This window comes from Trichechus manatus, unplaced genomic scaffold (genome assembly GCF_000243295.1).
Source record: "Trichechus manatus latirostris isolate Lorelei unplaced genomic scaffold, TriManLat1.0 scaffold00045, whole genome shotgun sequence".
NCBI lineage: Eukaryota > Metazoa > Chordata > Mammalia > Sirenia > Trichechidae > Trichechus > Trichechus manatus.
The window spans coordinates 2,773,812-2,799,774 of NW_004443981.1; the positions used below are offsets into that span (position 1 = coordinate 2,773,812).

The 25,963-nt window shown below is 44.5% G+C and overlaps 1 protein-coding gene across 2 annotated transcripts in view; it reads right to left on the reverse strand.

Annotated features, from left to right (window-relative positions):
* Window positions 1-776: 776 nt before the first annotated feature.
* The window catches only part of NRDE2 (NRDE-2, necessary for RNA interference, domain containing), a 135,623-nt gene continuing 110,436 nt past the window's right edge, over window positions 777-25,963 (reverse strand). The window contains exons 2-11 of one of the 2 annotated variants that reach the window (XM_023731696.1): window positions 22,040-22,490; window positions 20,591-20,996; window positions 19,096-19,229; window positions 16,631-16,751; window positions 9,019-9,194; window positions 6,049-6,435; window positions 4,317-5,245; window positions 2,919-3,057; window positions 2,261-2,332; window positions 777-1,670 (exon numbers count right to left, since the gene is read on the reverse strand). In XM_023731696.1, the coding sequence (XP_023587464.1) occupies window positions 1,545-1,670; window positions 2,261-2,332; window positions 2,919-3,057; window positions 4,317-5,245; window positions 6,049-6,435; window positions 9,019-9,194; window positions 16,631-16,751; window positions 19,096-19,229; window positions 20,591-20,996; window positions 22,040-22,490 (2,941 nt within the window). In that variant the 3' untranslated portion in view covers window positions 777-1,544. Of the gene's footprint in view, window positions 1,671-2,260; window positions 2,333-2,918; window positions 3,058-4,316; window positions 5,246-6,048; window positions 6,436-9,018; window positions 9,195-16,630; window positions 16,752-19,095; window positions 19,230-20,590; window positions 20,997-22,039; window positions 22,491-25,963 lie in introns of those variants that run through there. The other variant, XM_023731697.1, reaches the window with a different exon arrangement.

The following is a 25,963-nucleotide window of genomic DNA, read 5'->3' on the forward strand; positions in this document are numbered from 1 at the left end:
ACAATCACCACTATCCATTTCCAAATTTTGTCATCACCCTCAACAAAAACTCTGTACCGCTTAAGCAACAAACCCACGGCTGACTCACAGCAACCCTGTAGAACAGAGGAGAACTGCCCCATAGTTCCCTTGCAGAGCATCTGGTGGGTTTGAACCACCAACCAGATGTAAGCTTGGCCAACACTTTATTCTTTCATCAAATTTCAGTTATTCACAAAATTTACAAAGTGCAATTTAGGCCATTGTGGTTTCAGTAATTTGTATGATGTCTACCAAACCTGATTTTCCCTGACTCAATCTTTACAGCCCTAAATATTTCTAATTAGATGTCAATTTTTATTTGTAACATATTGCTGTGTGGTTTTTCTCACTTTATTTTGGCACTTCTAACAGTTTAATTTTTTCCCAGTCACTGAGTCAGAACATTCTTGGGATCAAGATGGTGGCCTCAACAGAGGCAAGCACCCAGCCTCATGCCTTCTTTACCTCTTTATGACCCTACATCACTTTTTTTTTTTTTTATTGTGGTAAATATATATGAAAAAAAAAAATCGCCATTTCACCATTCTTTACATGCACAACTCACGGACATCGTGTTCATCATGTTGTGCAACCATTATCCATTTCCAAATTTTTCCATCACATTTCTCTTCAGCTGAATAATGTTCCATTGTATGGATATATCCCATCTTGTTTACTATTCATCAGCTGATGGACAGTTGGGTTGTTTCCACCTTTTAGCTACTGTGAACAATGCTGCAATGAACACTGGTGTGCAGGTATCTGTCTGAGTTCCTGCTTTCAGTTCTTTGGGTAGATACCTAGGAGCCGAGATGCAGGTTCTGCATTTCTAACAGGCTCTCAGGTGATGCCGTTGGCACACAGACGTAGGCATCACCTGAGCAGAAGGACTTAGGGAATAATGAGGAACTCTGGACACAGTTGATACAGGCTGGAACATCAAGATTTAAATAACTCTCTGCTGGTAGAGCCAGCCCCTATGTGAAGATGAGGGCGAAACTGGTTATCTACTAACTGCCTGGGGAGAAGGCCCCAGTGTTGAGTAACCAGACCTCTAAGTCCAAACTGGTCTCAGACCTTTCCAATTGCAACTGCAAGACCCCAGAGGACTTGGCAGACCCACCAAGGAGGCCTGCTGAGGAAACACGTTCACTAGAGCAGGGCTGGTGCTGGCCGGGCAGAGGGAGGGCAGAACAAACAAGAACTCGCACACACTTCGACCACCACAGGTTTAATCACCACTTGGCACAATTATCCATCTATGTACACACACACACACATATATAATATGTAAAACAATAGCTTTTGTGTCACTTACACATCTAAAAATGTGCAAGGTGTGGGAGACTGATAACCCAGACACAAATGATCGAGAAAGAGTAATCTCAGAAGTATATGTCTCTCAGCATGTGTGTGTGCAAACACACACATGCCGCAGTCCGCCCAAGCTCCCCCTTGCTCGTCCAGGCTCCGGCAGGGCAGGCCACTTGGCCTTGGTGGCGCGGGCCCTGCCCTCTGAGTCGCTAATCTTCAAGCAGGAGCTCCAGCTCCTCCACCGGCAGTCGCACCCGGAGCTCCTTCTCAGTCATTAGGTCCAGGAACTCCTGCATCTCATCAGGGAAGTACTCCACGGCGTCCATGTATAACACCTACGAGCAGGGAGAAAGACCGCCTGAGTTAGTCAGCCACTTCCTGTCAGCTTGGGGAGAGCTCAGGAAACAAGGAGAAGGTGCCTAGAGTGCCCACCCTGCTACTCTCCGCAGACTCTGGCTTTCCTAACCCAGTCAACACGGAGCCAGGCTCCCGGAAGGACGCAGAACTCACAAAAACGGAGGGAAAGAGAATGAAAACTCAGCGAGGCCTTCTCTTTCGACTGTGGCGCCAGAAGCTGTTGGCAGACATTTTGGTCGCCATCAGTTTGATTTCTGAGCGTCTCTGAGCTGGGCTCCTGACTCTCAGAATCTGGGCTGAACTTGAGGCGGATGTTGGTAAACCAGCTCCCACAGCAACCTATGCATGAAGCTCCATTTCCACAGCAAGGAAAGGACGAAAACGCCCATAAACTCCACGTGTGGGAGCTTCACTTAAAAAAAGTCCTGGCTGTGCCCTGGGATGGGGTACTGGCATCCAGAACTGACGTCCCACGTGACCCAGGGATGGGCCAGGCAGACAGTGGCCAGACTGAGGCTTAAAAGTAAGGTCAGTGGGAATCTGAAGAGTCTTAGCTTTTAAGACTTACCTTTGCCCAGGGACAATTCTGAAGTGCTTTGTAGAACACACCTTTGCTTCTTTCTTTATTTCCTAAGGAAACCTGAGGCGAGGAAAAAATACAAAAAAGAACGGAAAAGGTGAGCCGAAGGCATCAAAAAACCTCCTGTACTAACCGAACCGACAGGTGGACGCGCCAGCCACAGTGGGTCAGCCTGTGTGGACAGCCTGGCACCACTGCTGGGCCTGTTGGGTATGGTCTCCATGTACTACACTGTCGGGGGATCAAGACCTTGACAATTCTTAAGAGCAAACTGGCAAAGAATGTAGGTCCCTTTCAAAGGAAGGCTTCAGAACAATTTTCCAAGTTGCTGACTTGATGAAGTTAACTCAAGAGAAGCCCACATTAAGTTCTACTGTAACAACTGGCCCCTGACTACTCTTCAGTCTCATTCTACCAGATAGCCTGAGTGAAAATGCAGCCTGCCACCCCTTCCCCAGCCCCGTGAGAAGCCTGACATCACTCTCTCAGGGTTCCTGCAAGGGTGAGCCAATGCTGGGAAGACAGAACGGTGGAAACAAGCCCCTCCCAGCTTCCCTGAGCAGTGGTACTAGAAACCTGCTCCTTCTCACTCAGGAAGCAGGAGTAGAGCTCTGTGTACAAATACAAACTCTATGTATTTTCTTACCAAAAAGTTCAAGTACATCCTCCACAGCAAGGGGCACTGGCTGCCGCTGTCACTCTGGATTGCATGTTCAAACAGGGCTTTGATTCGATTTGTTAAGCCGCTCTCAGGAACTGTGGCGTGTATTTCTCTACCTTCTACCCTGCAAGAAAAAGGCTCATGTAACTCTAAGCTCTCGTCCTACATCATAGGAGCAATTACTTCAGTAGTAACAAATGTCAACAACCACTGGGCTAGAGAGGGAGCAGTGCTGTCCCTCGGGTCTCTGTGAGCACAGATGCAGCTTCTCCACAGCCAGTGGAAGGCACAGCCCAAGCTTCTGTGGCTTCTACACCATGTGGAGTCTACCAAGAGTCACAAACGAACTACTTGGCTGTTTGTTTTCTGAAAAAAATCAGTTGCCATTGAGTCAATTCCAACCCCATGTGTGTTAGAACTGTGCTCCAGTTCTATTTCATGTGCTGATTTTTTGGAATTAGATCGCCAGGCCTTTCTTCTGAGGTGCCTGTGGGCAGACTTACACTGCCAACCTTTTAGTTGGCAGCCAAATGCATTAGCTGTCCGCACCATCCAGGGCCTCCCACAATCAGCAGAGCGCAGATCATAGTTTATGTGAAAGGAAGACCTTTCCATTAAAGTAGAGAAAATAAGACTCTTATGGAGTAAATAAAATCCCAATGGAAGAAATAAAAAACAATTACAGTGAAATACTATTCAGAGGCAAGTTTGCCAAATGAATGCAGAGTGAAGCAGCAGCAAAGATTCTGGAAGGAACAAAAATGCCTAAGTTAATGTGTTCCCGAGACCACCACTGAACCTTCAGGTACAAAATATGGCACCAAAAGAAGACATCTGAGACGTGATGCTATTATTATTCATGATAATAAAAGCCCATAATTATCCAACTCTCTCTGCGCTAAGCACTTACCTTGCTGACCCCTCAGAACCACCCTATGAGGTGGGCTCTTTAATTCTGCCCATTTTACAGATGAGAAACCTATTAGAGAGTTGAAGGGACTTGTCCAGGTCACCCAGCCTATCAGTGGAAGAGCTGGGAATTTAATATGGAGAGTTCAACTCCAGAGCCCGTGTTCTCAACCTGTATGCATTCACTACAGCTTCCCAGATGCTCTGAAGGTCAGACAATTGCCACTCATGCTCCATAAACATTTGGGCTCCCAAGAAGCCTGGTTTAGGAAGGCAGATATCTTGATACCTCTAATAGGGTGCTGCTTATTCATCTTTCACTGTTATTCTACGACACCTAAGTATCCACAGCAGGTGTTCCAGGCACTGTACCATATTCCTTTCTGTATTCTCGAGACCTAGCAGAGCGGTGGGCACATGGCAGGCATTCTGGAAAGCTTTGTGGAGCACATGAAAAAGACAATCTGTAATTACCTCTGAACAGTTTCCACCAGTCTTTTCCTCATTTTCTCAGCTTCAATTGCAAACAACCAAGGCTCCAAGGATTTGGTGGACCTGGTGATCCCATCAAAGAATCTTCGGGTCTTGCTGGCACTGTGGGACTTGCTTTGAATCTGAACATACGACCTCCAAAGAACTCGGTTGCCCGGATACCACTTCAAAGCCTCGGAGAGTGCCTCTCGCAGCGGAGTCAGGGGGTAAACGCTAACTTTCACGTGGAACCGGAGCAAACTTGTGTGCATCAGTGTGACAGCCTCCATGGCGCTGGCCAGACCGTGGGGGCTGCCGCTGTGCTCCAGGCCAGAGCCTGCAGGGGACACAGAGCCCTTCAGCTTTGCAAATACCTGCTCGTATATCCGCACAGCAGCATCAATGCCCGTGGTCAAGTACTGGAAGAGCATAAAGCATTTGGCCAAGCTCACCAGGCGGTTAACGGAGCTGGTGGGAACTGGGTCTGAGACACAGCTCTCATCCAAGCAGTCCTGCAGTGTGCGCTCATAAGCCTTCCGGGCCTTCAGAATGTGAACGGCCAAGACCTGGCCGGTGTAGGGCCCGTAGGGACTCCTCTCGGTCAGTCTGGTTAGTACGTGGACAGCTCTGGACATAGCGGCCCCTCTCAAGTCCGAGAGTAGCTCCACCTCCAGTTCTGCATATAGCAGACTGAGCTCGCAGAGCTCGGCATCCTTCAGCTCCCTGGCACCGGCCATGCTGAGCGCTGTATCGAATACCTGCCTGGCGTCCTCTGTATTGCCCAGCAGCCACTCCAGGTGTGCATACTGCTTCCAGAGGCACAAACTGCTGCAGTTTTCTGGCTCCTTAAGGAGATTCTTGGCTAGTTTTTTACAGTTCTTTCCTTGGGACTTTAATTTCTTCTTGTTTTTAGTGTGCAGACACCAAATGACCTATATGCACAAAAAAGAAAAAAAAAAAGGCTTCAAGTGCTCTGTGATTTTAAAGCAATCCCTTTATACTGTCAGCTCTAGAAAGCTGCACGAGGTGTCTCACTTCCTTCCCTTACCGTGTTTGGTAAGTACTTAGGCTCTCAGGCTCTCTGAGCCTGGAATCAAATCAGAGACTCTAGAAGGGCCCCAGGTGTCCCCAAAATAATGCATCCAGGTCCCCATGGTGTCCCCAAAATAATGCATCCAGGTCCCCATGTGAACTCTCTCAAGGCTTATACATTCAAAGCGCCCTTCTCCAAAGAGATGTGGCTACCAAGTTTCAGCAAAGAGATTACTTTAACAAGACAATCCAGTATGTGAGATCTGTAGATAAAGCTTCAGAACTTTGCTGCTAAGATTCAATACTAACTGGTGGCCAGCAGAGGGCAGAACAGTCGATCCCAGACTAATTTCTAGCAGAGAGAGAGTACGCTAAGTAAGCAGCTTATTAAACCCCTAAATCCTCTAACCCTGCTTAGGCATAAGCTTGGCTCTTAATACTAACTATTGATATAATCAGCCATCTGGTAACACAGGAACACAATAAACAGCTCTGGAGTCACCCGAGCAGCAGGACTCGCTCTCCTTGTCCTCCTCTCACTGCAGCCCCACAGCAGGGGCAGCCACCCCTGAGGTGCCTGGAGGAGTCACTAAAGAAAGGGGATGTGGCACAGTTCCCGGGAGAGCAAGAGCCTTACAAGCCCATCTATGAACAATGAAAGCACACAAACTCCAAAGACAAGGAGGATGAGGCTGGAGGTCACCTTTGCAGTCTCGTGTCGTAACCAGGAGAAGCAGAGCTGAGACTTTTCCTTGCCTGAAAACAAAGGCATCACCAGGTGGAAGACATTGCGGATGAACTCCTCGCCCTCTCGGTTGTGACCCTGGGCCCATCGCTGGCAGCCCAAGCGGTCCATGCGGCCGACACGGCCCACGCCGGAGAATGAAAGGGTGGAACAAGTCAATGGCTTTTCCTCAGAAAGCCCAGGATCAAAGATGTTGTTCTCATCCATGGCCAGATAGAGGCAGGAGGCTGGGGGAACAAAGCCAGAAGGCACACCCAAGAACTGCAGGAAGGCTTCCACCAGCTGAAACCGGAGATCCTGGCTGGAGAGTCTGATCAGAGACTGTCCAACGTCATCAAACAACACCTGCAACAAAGACAGAAGAAAGTGACCCGTCCCAGAGCTCAGTGCAGTTCTCGAGAAAACAAAGAAAAAGCCTTCGCTGGTTTGGCTTCTCTAGAGAACACAGCCTAACACAACAATATTCCCCATGATTCTTATTATAGGAATGTATTTATGATACAACACTATTCAAATTAACATAGATTTTAAATAGACCGGTGCTAGGTTTTCTGCAAGGGGCCTGGCTAGCACAGGCAGCTTGTGATCAGCTTATAACCTAAAGGCTGGTGGTTCGAACCCACGCAGTGGCACTGGGGAAGAAAAGGCCTGGAGAACTGCTTCTGTAAAGCTGACACCCTATGGAGCAGTTCTACTCTGTAACTCACAGGGTTGCCATGAGTCTGGGCCAACTTCATGACAGCTAAGACGTTTTCTGCAAGACACATAAATACCAGAGGCCTCACAGGGCTCCCCGGAGAGCTAAGAGGAACTGTCAGCAGCCCTGCAGGGCCGTGAGCATTCGCACACGCCCCGGCCATACTGTAAAGGAGGGGAGACACCAACGGTGCTTTCGGAATATGCCCTAATGGGGTAATACGACAGTCTGCGATCATGCTCACTTCTGAAAGTGCACGGAACTGCTTTTGTAATTACTTTAATAAATTATAATTGGGCAAAATTTTCATTTTAAGATGAAAGATAATGATTTTACTATTTTGTGGTTTCTTTGTACAAAACTGCTTCAAGAAATGAAAAACAGGCTCAAAAACAGATAAACGGCAGTAAGAAGGACACTACAGGAGCAATGGACCATGTTAAAAGCAATTATGAGAGCCTTTTACCAAACTGTAAATGTTTGCAGCTGATTTTATATAACAAGGTTAAACTGCAAGGTCATGGAGACGCTCCTTTGTCCAGGTGCTGCTCATCTGACTGGCTCTCAGCAAAGAGGAAATCAAAGCAGAAGCCCAATAAAACCAGCCTGCCTGGGACTCAACTAATCAAAACCATCCATTAGAAAGCTTTTGATTAGAGAAAAGGCTAAAGCATGAGAAATTGCTCACAGCAGTAGTCTGCTCCAGAAATTTGCTTCCTGGACCCCCGCTGCCACTGCCGTTGAGTCGATTCCGACTCACAGTGACCCTACAGGACAGGGTAGAGCTGCCCCCATGGGGTTTTGAGGCTGTCCTCTTTAGGTGAGCAGACTGCCACATCTTTCTCCTGCGGAGCGGCTGGTGAGTTTCAACTGCTGACCTTTGAGTCAGTAGCCGGGCACTTGAACCACTTTGCCATCACTGCTTCCTGGAGACTGCCATAATTCTGAGCCTTGAGAATCAACTTCCGCAAGGGTGAGCCTAGACTCTGTTAAACTGTCAAACGTGAAAGAACGACCTTGCTCTTTCCTGAACACTCACCTCTACCCAGGAAAGGCGCCTCCACGCAGAAACACTCCTCACCACCACAGTCCACTCACCAAGCTCTCCGGGGAACTGAGGTTTCCCTGCAAGTCAGCCCCTCCTTGCTGCCCAGAGATCATCTCTTTCTCCACCCCACCCCATGTGTCCTAACCCCAGTCTTGTCACCCCACTCGCCAGTCCTTGAATGTTCCAGGCACTCCAGGCCTTCACTCATGCTGATCCCTCCACCCAGAGCAGAGGCTCTGGCATCTAACGAACACTCATTCAACACTTAAGGACTATTAACTGAGCACTCACTGCATGATAAGCTTTCTTCTATGCACCTGAGACCCAGCAGTGACCAAAACAGGCAAAATCCCCACCTTCAAGGCGCCCATCTTCTAGGGAGGGTCACAGACAACACACCAAGCCAGGCTGACAAGCTTCGTTACTGTGAAAACCGCTCAATCTGTACCTACAACATGCCGCACACCAAGCAGTGTAGTTGGTACTATCTTCTGAAATTGGGTCACTTCCAGGCATCAAAGAGAATGTCTCCCTTTATTTAATTTGAATCCTCCAGAGCTGCTGGCCACTAAACTCACAGCGGCAGGTACCAAGTCACTGTAACAGTAAAGAAGGTGACATACGGGAGGTGCCTGGCACTCAACAAGTACATAATAAATGCCAGCCTCTTCTCCAGCCAGAGACATGTGCGTGCAACTGTCCCAACCTGGGCTCTACATTTGGTCCCTCTCGTCTTCCGGAGTGGCGCCTATCTGCTACATCTCTGTGGAGCAAAGACGGGGGAGGGGAGGGACGGCTAGTGGACACAGTTAAACCATCTATGGCAGTGATTCAGCTTCTTTCGACCCTAGGCCCTCAGGCTTCCACACGAAAAATTAAGTCAGTAACCTGCAGACAGTCTCAGAGGGGTGTCCGCAAGTGCCTACGCCTCTACTCAGGAACAGCAACCATCTGGTCTAGTCTGTACATGCTCCCCACCACCAGTGGCCAATGAAATTCTACCCTGGTATTCAGTAGGAGGGACGTGTCCACAGACATGAACAGGGGTAGGTGAGCACCTGCTAAGCCAGCCAAGTCCAACAACGGCCCAGCTGCTTCTTTCAGATAATGGAAGCACCATGGGAAAGGGAAGAGGGCAATGACCCCCACAGCCAGCTTCCCTCCTGGGGCAGAGGAGACTTACCTGCCTCTCTGGATCCTCACAGTCTTCCTCGGTTTGCTTCTTGCTCTTATCAGGGCGCCAGGGTCGCCAGTGCCTCTGGTCTCGGGAACGCTCAGCACCTAGCCAGATCTGCCATCTGGGCAGGGTCTTATCTCTTATTTCCTGGTCATCCTCTTCTGGCTCTTCGTCATCCTCATCTAGGTAAGAATAAAACTTCTGGTTCATCTAATCAGCAAACAAAGCCCCACTGCCACCCAATCAACCTATGCCAGACACTATGCTGGCTCTCGGAGTGCTAAGATGAATAAGAGCCAAGCCGATCTTCCACTGGCAGTTACGGACTCACCTGTAATCAACCAACTTCCTAGGGAAAACAGGCAGATAAGTGGATGAAATCAGATGATTTTCAATGTTATCACAGCAATTAAAATGGGACTAACACTCTAGAACAGCACTGTCCAATAGGAGTTTATGTGATGATGAAAACGTTCTATGTCTGCACTGTCTCATATGGAAGTCACTAGCCACAGGAGACTTCGTGGGCACTTGAAATGTAGCTTACTGAATTTTTACTGAAATGCAGGAACTGAATTTAGAATTTACTTTTATTTAGCTATAATTTAAATAGCCACTAGTGGTTACTGTTTTGGACAGCACAGTTCTAGAATGCCAAGCCACATTTAATGAAAGTATTGGTTTAGATTTTCTTCAGCAATTAGAATATTAATTAGTGGCCTTATAATTATGACCTATGCTTATTGTAACTTACTAAAAAAAAAGGTCAATTCAAGATATCCTAAATTTATTTCACTTTGTTTCCCAACTCTGAAGATGCAGAATGAACAAGGACAAAAGTCTGAATCATCTATAAAGTTAAACATTAAAAACACAAAAACAAATAACCAGGAAATGTAAAATGGTACAGTCACTCAGGAAACAGTCGGACAGTTTCTTATAAAACTCAACATACACTTGCCATGAGACCCAGCAACTGCACTCTTAGGCATCTATCACAGAAAAACGAAAAGCTACGTTCACTCAAAAACCTGTACACAAATGCCCATAGCAGCTTTATTCCCAACAGCCCCCAACCGGAAACAACTCAAATGTCCTTCAAAAAATGAACAGTTAAACAAACTGTGGTGCATCTATACCATGGAATATTACTTTGCAATAAAAAGAAGTGGACTGTTGACACATGCAACAATTTGGATGAATCTCAAGGGAATCATACTGAGTAGGAAAAAAAGCCAATCTCAAAAGGTTATTATTGTATGATTCCATTTCTATAACATTCATGAAACAACATAACCATATGGAGATCAAGATTAGTGGTTCCTGGGGTCAGGCATGGGAAGGGTGGATGTGTCTGTAATAGGACAGTGCAAGGGAAACCTGTGGCAATGAAAAGATTCTGTATCTTGATTGTGGTGGTGGTTACGCGAACTACACATACAATAAAACTGCCCAGCACTATACAAACACATACACACACACACAAATGAGCACATGTAAAACTAGTGAAATCTGAACAAGCTCTGTGGATTATATCAATGTCAACTTCCTGGTTTTGATACTGTACTACAGTTACACAAGATGTTACCACTGGGGGGAATGGGGTGAAGGGTATATAAGACCTCCGTGTACATTCCTTTGTGACTTCTTGTGTATCTATGACAAGTATTTCAAAATACAAAATTAAATAAAAAACAAAGAATTTAAATGCATGATACATAAATTAGCATTTTAAACCCAATCTCCTACCCAACTGATCTGAGTTTCTTGAAGAAGGTAATTAAAATTTAACTATTTATCTCTTTCCCCTACATTTAAAGTATTACATTTAATGTAATCCTTTAATCACTCTGAAAAACTCTTACCATAAGAGCAATTATTCCTGTAAGTCATACATCAGACTCAGATTCCTGAATTTATTACATTAAGAATTCAAAGGATTACATAGTTTGGCCAGAATTCATTTAAGTACACAGATCATGAAATAGAATGGAAAGAAAGTGGAAAACCATCTTAGTCATTTCCTATACAACAATTACAGACTGGCAGGAAGTGAGGGTAAGAGATAGGAAATAAGCTGTGATACAGGCAAGAAGAAATACCACAGAACGTATGATAACTCCTAACTACCCTCTAAATGCCAACCTTGTCAGGAGGGACAAGTGAGCTTCAAAACCAAACAAAACAAACGAACAAAACGGTTTACCAACTAGTTTCCTGGAAACAAAACTTTTGACCTGGCTGGCTTTTTGGAGGACCTCCATCAAATTCATTAATGAAGCAAGAAGACTAAAAGTGTCTCTATAATAGAAATGGGAAAGTTTGCAGGGACTGTTAAGTACTAATGTAGGGGTCCTGGTGGTGCAGTGGTTAAGTGCTTGGCTGCTAACTGAAAGGTCGATGTTTCCACCCCACCAGCCGCTCCATGGGAGAAAGACGTGGCAGTCTGCTTCCATAAAGATTTACAGCCTTGGAAACCCTATGGGGCAATTCTACTCTGTCCTATAGGGTTGCTATGAGTCGGAATCGACTCGATGGCAACGGGTATATAAGTGCTAATACACCTCTCCAGTGCAATTTTAAAAATCAAGGTTTCAACACTTGCATCACCCTTCTGAGAAAACGAAACTTTACATCTGATTATGAGTGACCAATGAACACTGGCCACTTGTTGGAGAAGGGATGTTAGCTTGGTCTCTGGACCAAGGTCTCTGGATCTACGAGGACTCATCTAACTTAGAAATGCAGATTGTGATAAGCTCTTTAACAGAGGTACTATGCATTGTAGTGTCTGACTCTAACCAAAAAATAAAAACAAAAAATGACAAAAGTACAGCCTGAAACCATACAAAGCCACGCTGAGTCAGGCACTCAGAGAAAGAAGAGTGAATACTAAGACTTCATCTTTGGCCCTTGCTCATCTGGGATTACAGGTTCAGTGGTTAAGAATGCAACACCTACTTCCATTTTGCTGTGCAGGCTTTCTCTTCATATATAAAACTGTGGGTAAGTAAGCACAAAGAGCTCAGTTCTTGTTTCCTGGCATTCAAGAGAAATCTAAGCAGCTGCGCCTTCCACATGCCCTAAACGAGCCATGTCCATCACCTGATGGCACTGTCCAGAGCAAAGTTACCAAAAATACCTCAAGGGTCCGCTCCTTAGTGGTAAGAGAGATGCCACCTGGCCCAGAGCTTTGAGCTGCCACACAGATGGTATCTCAGACACAGCCTAATCCAAATTTTCTATTCAGAAGATGAAGAAACCAAGGCCTGACAAGACTGAGCCTGTGACAACAGGCTGGCTGAGCCCAGGTGAGGGGTCAGTCTCCTAGTGCACTGCTCTTTCCGCCTAGCACTTTCAAGGAAACAGTCAGCTTGGAAGATCTCCCTCCACAGGCCATCCCTCCACACCCTGCTGCCTTTCAGAGGCTGAATATCTAAGAACTGCACTGTGCACTGCCGGAGCCACTAATACATGGCTACTAAGCACTGAACCATCACGCGTCTGTCAGTTTGTCATACTGTGGTGGCCTGCATGTGGCTATGCTGCTGGAAGCTATGCCACCAGTATTTCAAATACCAGCAGGGTTACCCATGGTGGACAAGTTTCAGTGGAGCTTCCAGACTAAGACACACTGGGAAGAAGGATGGGGCAGTCTACTTCTAAAAAAACTCGCCAGTGAAAACCTCTGGAACAGCAGCAGAACACCATCTGATATAGTGCCAGAAGATGAGCCCCTCAGGATGGAAGGCACTCAAAATACGACGGGGGAAGCAGAGTCGACCTTAATGACACAGAGGGAGTCAAGCTTTTGGGACCTTCATTTACTTACGTGGCACAACTTAAAATGAGAAGAAACAGCTATAGATATCCATTATTAACTGGAAGATGGAATGTACAAAGTATGAATCTAGGAAAATTGGAAGTTGTCAAAAATGAAATGGAACATATAAAGGTAGATACCTTAGGCATTAGTGAGCTGATATGGACTGGTATTGGCCATTTTGAATGGGATAATCATATGGTCTACTATGCCAGGAATGACAAATTGAAGAGGAGTGGCATCCCATTTGTCAAAAAGAACATTTCAAGATCTATCCTGAAGTACAACGCTGTCAGTGATAGGATAATATCCTTACGCCAACAAGGAAGACTAATTAATACTATTATTCAAATTTACCCACCAACCACTAAGGCCAAAGATGAAAAAACTGAAGATTTTTACCAACTTCTGCAGTCTGAAATCGATCTAACTTGCAATCAAGACACATTGATAATTACTGGTGATTGGAATGCCAAAGTTGGAAACAAAGAAGGATCAGTAGTTGGAAAATATGGCCTTGGTGACAGAAACAACACTGACAAGCACATGAAAGAATTTTATAAGACCAACAACTTATTCACTGCAAATACCTTTTTTCAACAACATAAACAGTGACTATACATGTGGACCTTGGTGGATGGAATACACAGGAATCAAATCGACTACATCTGTGCAAAGAGATGATGGAGAAGCTCAATATCATCAGTCAGAACAAGGCCAGGGGCCGATTGCAGAACAGACCATGAACTGCTCATATGCAAGTTCAAGCTGAAGCTGAAGAAAATTAGAACAAGTCCACAAGAGCCAAAGTATGACCTTGAGTATATTCCACCTGAATTTAGAGACCATCTCAAGAAAAGATTTGATACATTGAACACTAATGACCAAAGACCAGGTGAATTGTGGGATGACATCATATATGAAGAAAACAAGAGGTCATTAAAGAGACAGGAAGGAAAGAAAAGACCAAAATGGATGTCAGAAGAGACTCAGAAACTTGCCCTTGAACAAAGAGTAGCTAAAGTGAATGGAAGAAATGATGAAGTAAAACAGCTGAACAGAAGATTTCAAAGGGCAGCTCGAGGAAACAAAGTAAAGTATTATAACGAAATGTGCAAAGACCTGGAGTTACAAAACCAAAGGGAACAACACGCTTCCCATTTCTCAAACTGACAGAACTGAAGAAAAGATTCAAGCCTCAAGTTGCATTACTGAAGGATTCTATGGGCAAAAAATTGGACGACGCAGGAAGCATCAAAAGAAGATGGAAGAACACACAGATTCACTGCACCAAAAAGAACTGGTCGACGTTCAACCATTTCAGGAGGTGGCACATGATCAAGAACCTATGGTACTGAAGGAAGAAGTCCAACCTGCACTAAGGCATTGGTGAAATACAAGGCTCCAGGAATTATCGGAATACCAATTGAGATGTTTCAACAAATGGATGCAACACTAGAAGCACTTTATTTCTCTATGCCAAGAAATCTGGTTAACAGCTACCTGGCCAAACAACTCCATATTTGTGCCCATTCCAAAGAAAGCTGATCCAACGGGATGCAGAAATTACTGAACAGTAACACTACACGCAAGTAAAATTTTGCTGAAGATAATTCAAAAACAGTGGCAGCAGTACCTCGACAGGAAACTGCCAAAAATCCAAGTCAGATTCAGAAGACACGAAACAAGGGATATCATTGCTAATGTCAGATGGATCATGGCGGAAACCACAGAATACCAGAAAGATGTTACCTGTATTTTATTGACTATGCAAAGGCATCTGACTGTGTGGATCATATAACAAATTATGGACAACATTCTGAAGAATGGGAATTCCAGAACGCTTAATTGTCCTCATGAAGAACCTGTACATAGACCAAGAGGTAGTTGTTCAAAAAGAACAAGGGAATACTGTGTGGTTTAAAGTCAAGAAAGGTGTGTGCCAGGGTTGTATCCTTTCACCACAGTTATTCAATCTGTTGCTGAGCAAATCAAGAAGCTGAACTATATGAAGAAGAATGCGGCATCAGGATTGGAGGAAGACTCATTAACAACCTGCACTATGCAGATGACACAACCTTGCTTGCTGAAAGTGAAGAGAACTTGAAGCACTTATTGATGAAGATCAAAAACTACAGCTTTCATCATGGATTACACCTCAACATAAAGAAAACAAAAATCCTCACAACTGGACCCAGGAGCAACATCATGATAAATGGAGAAAAGATTGAACTTGCCAAGGATTTCATTTTACTTGGATCCACAATCAACGCCCCTGGAAGCAGCAGTCAAGAAATCAAACAATGTATTTCAGTGGCCAAATTTGCTGCAAAAGACCTCTGTCAAGTATTAAAAGGCAAAGACGTCTCCTTGAGGACTAAGGTGCACCTGACCGAAGCCATGGTATTTTCAATCCCCTCATATGCATGTGAAAGCTGAACAATAAATAAGATAGATTGAAGAAGAATTGAGACCTTTGAATTATGGACTGCCAGAAGAACAAATAACTCCGACTTGGAAGAAGCACAGCCAGAATGCTCCTCAGAAGCGAGGATGGCGAGACTTCATCTCACTTATTTGGACATGTTATCAGGATGGACTAGTCCCTGGAGAAGGACATCATGCTTGGTAAAGTAGAGGGTCAGTGAAAAAGAGGAAGACTCAATGATATGGACTGACACGGTGGCTGCAACAATGGGCTCAAACACATCAACGACTGTGAGGATGCAGTAGGAGCGGGCAGTGTTTCATTTTGTTGTACGCAGGGTCGCTGTGAGTCAGAACCCACGTGACGGCACCTAACAACAGCAACAAGAAGCACCTGAAAGGCAGCTGGTCTGAACTGAGAGGAGCTGTAAGTGTAAAACGCACACTGGATTTCAAAGAGTATAAAAAAAAACCACAATATCTCATAATTTTTCAATATTGATTACGTATTGAAGTGATATTTCAATGTATTAGGTTAAGTAAAATATATCATCAAATTAATTTGACTTTTTTTTTTTTAAAGTGGTTATAAGAAAGTTAAAAATTACATACGTGGTTCACATTATATTCCTATTGGAGAGCACTGTACTTGGCTGAAAGTACCTTGGGGTCATTAAAAATGACGTTTTTATAAATGTTACTAACCAAAACCAAACCAGTTGCTGTCAAGTTGATTCCAACTCATGGCAACTCCAAGTGTGTAAAGTAGAACTGTGCTCCACAGGGTTTTCAAGGCGGTGACCTTTCAGAAGCAGATCTCCAGGCCTTTCTTCTGAGGTGCCTCTGGGTGTGTTTGAACCACCAACCTCTAGGTTATATTTGCACCACCCAAGACTCCTAAATAAATTCTAATTAATAATTATTTTATAATATTTCTTAAAAGGTAAGCATTTTTCAAAGTATCTGCTGGTCCATACACTGCCAACAAAATAAAAGCACCGCTTTAATACTCACTAAAATGGGGGGGTGGGGGTGCGGGAGCAGGGAGAGTTAACAACAAGATTACTACTTCTTCAGGAGCAACCTAGAAAACGGAAAATTAACATTACTTCTTCTGGAAATGAACTCGAGGCCTCAAGAGAGTTATACACGCAAGGAGGGGGAGTCAACCGCTTTAGAGGAGCTAAAGGGGGATAAACAGTCTACTTCCCATGACATCAACTTAGTGTTTTTGACATCTTCATGGTGGCACAATATTCTCAAGCTACTGACAAACAGAACCTTATGGAGACAATCAAACAACCATGACGATTTTTTAAAAATTCCAGAAGAAAAAGGCAGACACATCAGAGCCGAGAGGCACCTCACCTGGGTTGACAACGATCCAGCCGCCCCGCTCCTGTTGGTGCATCCACGCTCTCCAGCCTCGGGCCCCCTTCTCCCCAGCCCGGGGCTCACCGCTGTCCCAAAAGGGCTCAAAGAATTCCACCTGTTTGGATTAAAAAACGGAGGTTAGCCGAACTTACACAAAACTGCTGTGTCACTGGGCCAAGTCAGCGCTGATGGACAGAGAGGAGCTTATGATTCTTGAAACGAAATCACGTTTGCGATCAGTCTTTCAAGTAGGTGTATGATACACACCCCTAAATAGAAAACGTGATTATCTCGTGTGGTAGGCACTAGAGCCCCCAGGGACCCCACACTCTTGTGGAATCCTCTCCCCGTGACGGCAGGCCAGGCGAGTGACTTGCTTCTGACCAACAGAATAGGGCAAAGTGTTGGGACAAGTTACAAAAAGATTAGCCGAGGTTCGCTGAGAAGGGCCTGCAGCTGTATGGGAGAGCAGTGTTTCCCCAGTTCTCACCCTGCCAGGCCAGTCTCACCAGGGACGGTGGCAATGCCAGTTCTCCTAATGCCGCTGGGCTCCCTAAGTAACACCTGCTTGCAAGACCTTTTAAAGGGAAGGGGATTCAAAGTTCCAAAGGGCAGACTGTGAGCTCTTGAGGGCATGAGCACATCTTCAGGAACTTGATATCCCAACATGAGGCACAGTGCCCAACACACAGTAGGGACTCCCTAGACACTTGGTGCACAGATGTGCACGTGGCAAACATCAGTGAATAAAAAGGTCTGCATTCTAAAGCCTGGCCCCGTTGGCCCCTTCCCTCATTCGTTGGGCATTAGGTCTGCAGTGTGGCAACCAGCTCACTGGCAATAAATAACTCCTGTGGAACAGAATGTGAACACAGCCATGGACAGGAAAGTGATCATGTTATCAACTGACAATAAAGACTTTACAAGTGAGCCAACACCCTGCTCAGTGAAAGCTTTTGTAAGAAGAATCCTTTTGAAGAGGACAAGCAGGCTTCCAACGGGCACACCATGGCCAGGAGCCGGGGGATTATCTGGCCTGAGCCCAGGGACAGCCACGCATACCTGGGAGAGCACAGTCTCCAGGACAGTCACGAGAGGGTGGGGCGGGCGTTCTGCAGTGGGGCCCCTCAGGAAGGGCAGCTGGGGAGACTGCACTCCCTCTTTACAGGTTTTGCTCTTACAGAAGGGATGGAAGAAAGTGCACTCAAGAGAAAGAAGGAAGGGAACTTTTAAAAAAGAGTGTGATGAACGCTTACAACCAATTTCTTTATTCCACAGAAACAGACCAGTAGTAGCAGACTCTGCCTGTTTTGTATTTCGCGACTGTGTTTATGGTAATACTGTCTCTAGGTTATAGAGGCAATATGGGATACCATTAAATAAAAAGCTTTATTTCAAAGTTGTCACACAGATGCTTTGAGAATCCATATGCTGCTAGTATTCAAAACCTCAAGAGTGTGGGTCACGGCCTCTTGACACTTGAGAGCAGCAGTCGTCAATACTTGGCGGTCATGGCCCGTGCACGCCAGTCCATCAATAATATCTCTCATCATACAGCAACTCCCAGCAAAGGGTGGGGATAAGGGAAGTCCTGATACTGATTCCCCTTCCCCCACAATCCCAATCCTCCAAGTCCACATAAGAATCAGTTCTGCAGCACGGCAAATTCTTCGAATATCTAAGCATATCTTAAAATATAAAAATTTTGTCATTTGGCTTATTATATTAACAAGTTACACCACTATAAACTGGTATACTCTTTAACCCAATTTTGTCTAGAGGCACCAATATGATAAGAATGGTCTTTACTGCAATTTATGAAACTTCCAAATGACAGGGGCCTTAGCATCACAAATTCAGGTACCCTATCCATCCTCCACCAAATCCTCTTTGCAGAGTAGAAAACTGAGTTTTCTTCAGTGGAAAAGGGAAAAGACAGGTGTTCTTGTAGGCCTAACTCTATGATAAGATTTTTGTATTGCTTCACAAAACAAGTATTAGCAATGGTCACTCGTCATAAAAAAGATCTCCCCTTCCCAATTAGGACTGGTGTTGACAAAGTGCCAACATATCATTTCAACAGCAATTCTAGCAAAGATTTTAGGTAGTGAAAAGGTTGCCTGGGGAAGTAACACAGACCTGGATTCGAATGCAAACAGGTGGAAGAGAATGACATGTGGTTTAAAATAACATGCCAACTATTGCCCTGACTGAGGGATAATCAGCATTTAAACAAGCGCCATTACAAGTAAGGAAGAAAGGCACACCGGTGAGTCTTACTTCAAAAAAGGAATTTTCCTTGCATCACCAGAATCATTCTGAGGAACCATCCTTAGCAGGACTGATGTAAAGGAGGATATTATGTTGTGAAAATACTACCACCACCTGCCGCTGTGGAAGGTGTGCACACCTTCCCCCCAGGGAGAGAGAGACACAGGTCAGGTTAGCAGAAAGCCTACCTGTTCTTTGGTAGGCAGATCTTTCACACTGTCGGGTTGGAAGAAGGTGAAGTCAATCACAGCCTGGAACAAGGAGATGGCCTTCTCTGAGTGACCAGCCTGCCGCAGAAAGTGGCACTGCTGAAGAAAGAGTGCCGGAAACAGGGAGAGCAAAGGGGCAGAATCCTCGTCACATCATTAAAGAGGAAAAACAAAACTCCTAAAAATAGGCAGCTAGAGACTGAGAAAATCTTTTCCCTGAAATGAGTTACTTTTATATTTTCAAAGTTGTAATACATACATGTCCTGATTTAAAACGGCTCACAATAGTACTGTAATCAGTATGTATTTACTCTGATCTTTGAATGAAACCATCACAGAATACAAATATTAACAACAAAACTATATATGGTACACAGAAATAAGTCAAGAGGTTCATCTGAATATTGGCTATCAAATACTCAACGCTCATTATTTATTACAAGAAAAATTATAGGAAAAGGATGACGTAAGAGTCTCATCAGAAAGTAAAGATCTGTACTCAGTTGATCACTAGATGGCATTATTCACCAGCAATTTTCATCACAGGCTCAGAGTCCGCTGTAAACAAATCAGGGTTCTATGTTTGAAAATTTCACTTGGTCTTAACTGTGGTACAATTCCATTTACTAAATAACATTATGCTATTTGGGCATATCATAAATGATATTAAATATAGGCTCTTTATGTCAGTGGGGTAGATGCTTATTATTTCTAGACATATATAAAGATAATATATTTATATCTTTAGATGCTAATAGTAATTAATACTCAATAGCAGGTGTTTCAGTTGAATAAATGCCTACTATGCGCCAGGCACTGAGCTAGACTCAACATATATTATCTCATTTAATCTGCACACTAGTCCTGTAAAGCAGGTATCATACCAGTTTTGCTGATGGAGAAACTGGAGCAAAAACAGATTAAGGAACCTGCCCAAGGTCACAGCACAGCCACTGACGGTCAAAGCCAGGATGCAAGCTCAAGACTGATACTCTACGGCTCCTGCAGAACATGCCAACTTCTGTCTCTTGTTACTGGCCAAAATTCACATTCAGGGCTCCTCTGGGACCCACCAACCAATGTTAGCAGTACAATAACACCAGTAACATATCTGTGCAGTGATTTTCACTTAACCAGAGCATCTCATGTACATTATCATGTGAGGCCCTATAACTGGGTGAGAAGAGCAGTACAAGCATCTCAACAGACAAGGCCATCGACCACTAAAGTGGTTAAGAGACTATGTTTACTTGGTTAACAAGTAGAATTGCTGGGACTTCTAGTCCAGTGATTGCCTTTACTGTCTCTAATACAGTATCATGGGTCGGGGAGCAGGGTAGGGGTGTGTGGATCTGTTCTACTGAAAAGGAGTCATAATACTTTTTAAAATGTTTTATCAGACCATTTAGACTTTCTAAAATAAACCAAAAGCAAATCCTCCAACTCAAGTCACTGGATATAGTCCTCTCCTTACCAAACATGGCCTCCTCGGTGCCAGGCAACACAGGGTGAGATAAGATGCTGCCGTCCTTAACGGAAGACAAAGTACTCAAGCATTTTCCATAAAGATTGTGAATTTTTGACACAGAGAAGGTGCTAAATTGACTCTGGCAAAATAGAAGGTATTTCTGCCAAAGGGCTGTATTGTTGGGGTGCAAGAATATCAGCTTCTGCCACTCTTTGACCAGAGTGGCGGGCTCCCAGAACTCCATGCAGAGCTTCAGCTTGGCGAGTTTCAAGTCGACACTGCTCTGGTTGCTCTCGATGGCCCGCTCCAGGATGGCCAGCTTCTTCTCCAGGATGAGCTTCAGGGACCGCTTTCGCTTCTCCTGCTCTCCTTCGTCAATGGCATACAGGCCCGGCTTTCTCATGACCTCATCCTCAACAACAAAACACCAGTTTACAAATGCAAATGGGACTGGGTGAGCCTCAAAATTTCTACAGAGCTTAGCAGAAGGGCTTACAACCACCAATGGTTTCTCACCTCTCAAAATGAATTACTATTCAGACTTTCTCATTAAACATTTGTTTATCACCATTTCTTTTCAGAACTTGGTTGCTAGGGTGCCTGTGTCACCTAGTATATCTGACCATGGGTTTGTTTCACCTGCTTTACCTGTCCACTCTGGCATTTTACACTGAGATTTATACACCAGCACCTAGCATAAAACACTGTGAAAGCCTTCTCTGAAGCACTGGCCTTACCAACAAGACAGTCAACAGTACAAAACAGGGTAATGGTAAGACTGGTTCTCAAAATGAGGGGCTAAGACAAATCCATGTACTTTAGAAAGGGAAAGAGAGCTCCAATTAGGGTAATTTAATGAGCAGCCCCTTCTCTTACACAATTCTGGGCACTGGCATGCTCTATTTGTACTTCAGGAAAGCTCTTCCTGCCTGCTGAACATCTACATTTCCTTCAAGCTTCTGTTCAGATTTTACCTTCTCTTGGAAGCCATTTCTTAGTCTCTGCTAGAAAGTCACTTCTTTACTCCATTCCCAAATTACACCATTATTACAGCATTTATTACCCTAGACTATATTTATTCTTCACATGTCTGTCTTCCTCAATGGACCTGGAGCAAGCTCAGAGCAAGAACGATATTCTAATAATAATCCTGATGTGCCCAGTGCCAGGGTTCCCCACAGGAGCTCAAAAATTGCTGCAAATTGAATGGGGCTGCCCAAAATTAGGGACATCATTCTAAGACAGAAGGAGCCCAGGTGGTGCCGTGGCTAAGTGCTCAGCTGCTAATTGAAAGGACAGTGGTTCTCTGACTCGCTCCATTGGAGAAAAGATTTACAGCCTTGGGAACCCTATGAGACAGTTCTACTCTGTCCTATATGGTCACTGTTAGACGGAATCTACTTGACAGCAAGGGGTTTATTCTAAGGTAAGAGAACTGGGGCAGCCAACACTTACCTGAAAAGCAACAAACGCCATCCACAGCTGAGTATCCTGAGGATTCTCCCGAATCTTCCTGTTGAACTCCTCCACCTTGGCCTTCAGACCAGCATTCTCTCTGTCTGGCTGTGAGTCTGGTGGCTTTGAGTCTTGCTCCCCAGGGCCCTGTCCTTGTAACCACTGCGTGGTGGAAAGGTCATAAATCCCCAGAGGGTTCAGCCAGGTGGTGACAGAAGGAGCCACGTCGTCCGAATCCTTCACTGGTATAAATGAGGCCGGCTCTGATGAGGGAGGTTCAGTTTTACTGCTAACGGCAACGCCATCAATGCTCATCAATCCCACATTTTTCTTCGTAAAATAGCGTTCAACATGCTTGTGTGAATTCTTCTTTTCTGTGGGAGCCCCTTCCCAAGATATACACTGCTTCTTAGGGTTAATGCCAAGGCAGGAGTCTCCTTTCCTCTTGTATCTTACATTTGAAGAAGAAAACAAGTTACCGAGGGAATACGTGCACTACCTCTGAATGACTGAAGGCTCATCAGACTTAACTTCTTGTTATGCAAGTTAAATGCATATATACAAATTCACCTTTCCTTCAAATTGTTTCTATTTAGAGAAATACGAAGATTCGCAATTAACTTTTTCTGCCTGGTTTGACTTCTTTCTACAACACTTCAACTCTTTGTTAATGTCTCATGAATTTAAGATTATGCCTGTCTTCCAGATCTTGGTAATTTATATTCTCCTGGAGCTTTGTCATTAAAGTACTGTCACATACATTATATCATTTGATCACCACAACCCTAGGTGACAGGTAAGCAGAAATGCTCACTCCCTCTTTTACACTGTTCCTGGTGAAGGACACAGAGACCTGCAACCTAGGTGATCGATCTCACAGACCAGTCACTTTCTTTCAATGCCGTCTTGTATCTATCCTTTTTTAATATAACCTATAGGTCTAAGATTCTTTTTTTTAATCCTGAAATAAAGGACCATCAATAAAACTGCATTTGGGGCTACCACCAATGACTGCCCTGACAGGGAACACAACAGAGTCCCTGACGGAGCAGGAGAAATGTGGGGTGCAGAACTCAAATTCTAGTAAGAAGACCAGACTTAATGGTCTGACTGAGACTGGAGGGACCCCAGAAAGCATGGCCCCCAGACTCTCTGTCAGCCCAGAACTAAAACCATTCCCGGAGCCAACTCTTCAGACAAAGATTGGACTGGACTGTGGGACATAAGATGATACTTGTAAAGAGTGTGCTTCTTAGCTCAAGTTGATACATGAGACTAAATGGGCAGCTTCTGTCTCGAGGTGAGATGAGAAGGCAGAGAAGGTTAGGAGCTGGTTAAATGGACATGGGAAATCAGGGGTGGAAAGGAGGAGTGTGCTGTCACAGTATAGGGAGGGCAATTAGGGTCACATAACAACATATGTATGAATTTTTATATGAGAAACTAACTTCGAAATGTAAACTTTCACTTAAACTACAACAATAAATAAAAATAAAATTGCATTTGGGCATTTTCTACTTTAAGACAAAATACGTTCGGTTATAAAATGCTTTCATGGAACGTATAGGTGTACTCAGAGTTACAAACACATGATTGCTGAATATTTGCACAGGCAAAAGCTAAGGAAATACACACTTTTCTTATGGATGCTATATCAACAACCCAGTTAAAACACGAGCAAAAGATTCAAACAGAAAATGCACAAAAGAGAGTGGCCAGTAAGCACATGAAAAAGTGCTGAAGTCATTAGTTCCCAAGGAAATTCAAGTTAAAACCACAATAAGATATGGCACATACCCACCAGAACAGCTAAAATTAAAAAGACCAGCAATACCAAACGCTGGTGAGTAACCTGTGGAGTGAAGCCCTGGTGGCACAGTGGTTAAGAGTTTGGCTGCTAACCAAAAGGTTGGCTGTTCGAATCTACTCGATGGCAATAGGTTTTTCAGTTTTAACCTGTGGCATAACCAGGGCCTGATCCACTGTTGAAGGGATAGGAAAATGGCACAATCACTTTGGGAGAAGCTCTGTCAGTTTCTTAAAAAACTAAACACAGACCTACCCTAAACCCAAAAAAAACAAACCTGTTGCCGTCAAGTCAATTCCAACTCATAGGGACTCTATAGGACACAGCAGGGTGTCCAAGGAGCGGCTAGTAGATCTGAACTGCTGACCTTTTGGTTAACAGCCAAGCTCTTAACCACTGCACCACCAGGGCTCCAGACTTACCCAATGACCCAGCAATTCTATTCCCAGGTATTTACCCAAGAAAAACGAAACTACATGTCTAACCAAAGTCTTATGCACAAACGCTCACAGCAGCTTCATCCATAACACCAAATACCGGCAAGAGCCCACATGTCCATCAATAGAAAAATGGGGAAACAAACAGTGGTATTAGTCATACAGTGGAATCTACCAGCAATAAAAAGGAACAAACTACTGATAGATGCCACAACATGGATGAATCTCAAAACACTATGTTGAGTGAAAGAAGCCAGACACAAAAGAAAAGAGTACACACTGTACAATTCCATTTATATGAAATTCTAGAACAGGCAAAATTAATCAATGGTAGAAAAAATTAGAACAGTGGTTGCCTCTGGGGAAGGAGGGGTGCAAAATGACCAGAAAGGGATGTCAAGAAACTTTTTGGGTTCATAGTAATATCCTGTATTTCCACAGGGGTCTCATTTACATAGGTGTATGCATTTCTCTAAATTCAGCAAATGGGGACTTTTGGGCAACATGGCGCTATAGGCAGAAGTACCACATTGTCCCTCCACAGCAAAGATCTGAAAAACTAAGCTAAACAGAGAAAACGGCAATCCTGAAACCCTAAGCATTGAATGAAGAGATAAAGAACTCAGCCGAGCACTGAATGGAATAAGAGACTGACAGAGAACAGACAGTGAGGAGAAATAAACGCAGAGGTCTCCTATCAGCTAATGCAGCACGGACCCACCACCTTGGATCCCTATCAGAGACCAGCAAACGGGGTACAAGAAAGCAGCTTCATGGAACTTCCAGCAGGAGACAGAACAACCGGTAACCAGCAATATACGCTTTCCCACCACCCCACCCTTCTTCATCCCCCAACCCCCAGCCTCCTCTGCTTCCTGTGGCCACAGTCTCTTGGCTGGGAAGCACCAGCTTCACCCAGTGTTGCTTGGATTCCACCCGCCTGCACTGGCCGGCTCCCTAACTGCCATTTGTTGGCTGCTGTTGTTGCTTTTTTCTGCTGTTTGGATTTCTTCCTTACCTCTCACCACCTACCCCTCCTTTGTATCAAATCTCTGGCTCCGTGCACCACCTCTGCTTCCTCCTGAATGGCTGCGAAACGCAGCTCGAATGTGAGACTGCTTCCCAGCCCGTGCTGCCACGCTGGTGGGAACCTGGGGCTTTTTTGGTTTGTTTTGAATTGTTTCTTTTCTTTTTCTTTTCTTGAATTGGAAGCCTGTTTTAGCCAGGCAGCTGCGCAGCTTAGGAACTACCCCCTCAGTTTGCGGAGACGCACAGACGGTTCCCTGAGGGCACTTCTTTTTTCTTGGGTTTTTTTTTTTTTCTGGGTTTTTTTTGTTCTTTTTTTTTTTAATGTTTGTTTTCTTTCCACTTTTTTTCCCCTTTCTGTCTTTCCTCATTACTCAGTTTCTCGTCTCTCTATACTTTCCTTCTCTCCTGTCCCCTGAATACCTGGCACTGAGTGGCACCTCTACCCCTTTTAGCCAGGCTGTATTTCATGGCCTGGGAGCAACCTCACAGCCGCATCGGTGGGATCCTTGGGAACTTTGCTTTTCTTCTTTCTTTCTAATTTTTATTTATTCATTTTTTTCTTCTTTCTTTCTAATTTTTATTTATTCATTTTTTTCTTCTTCTCCTTTTTGTTTTTCTCCATTTCATAGTCTCTCATCTCTCCACTACAAC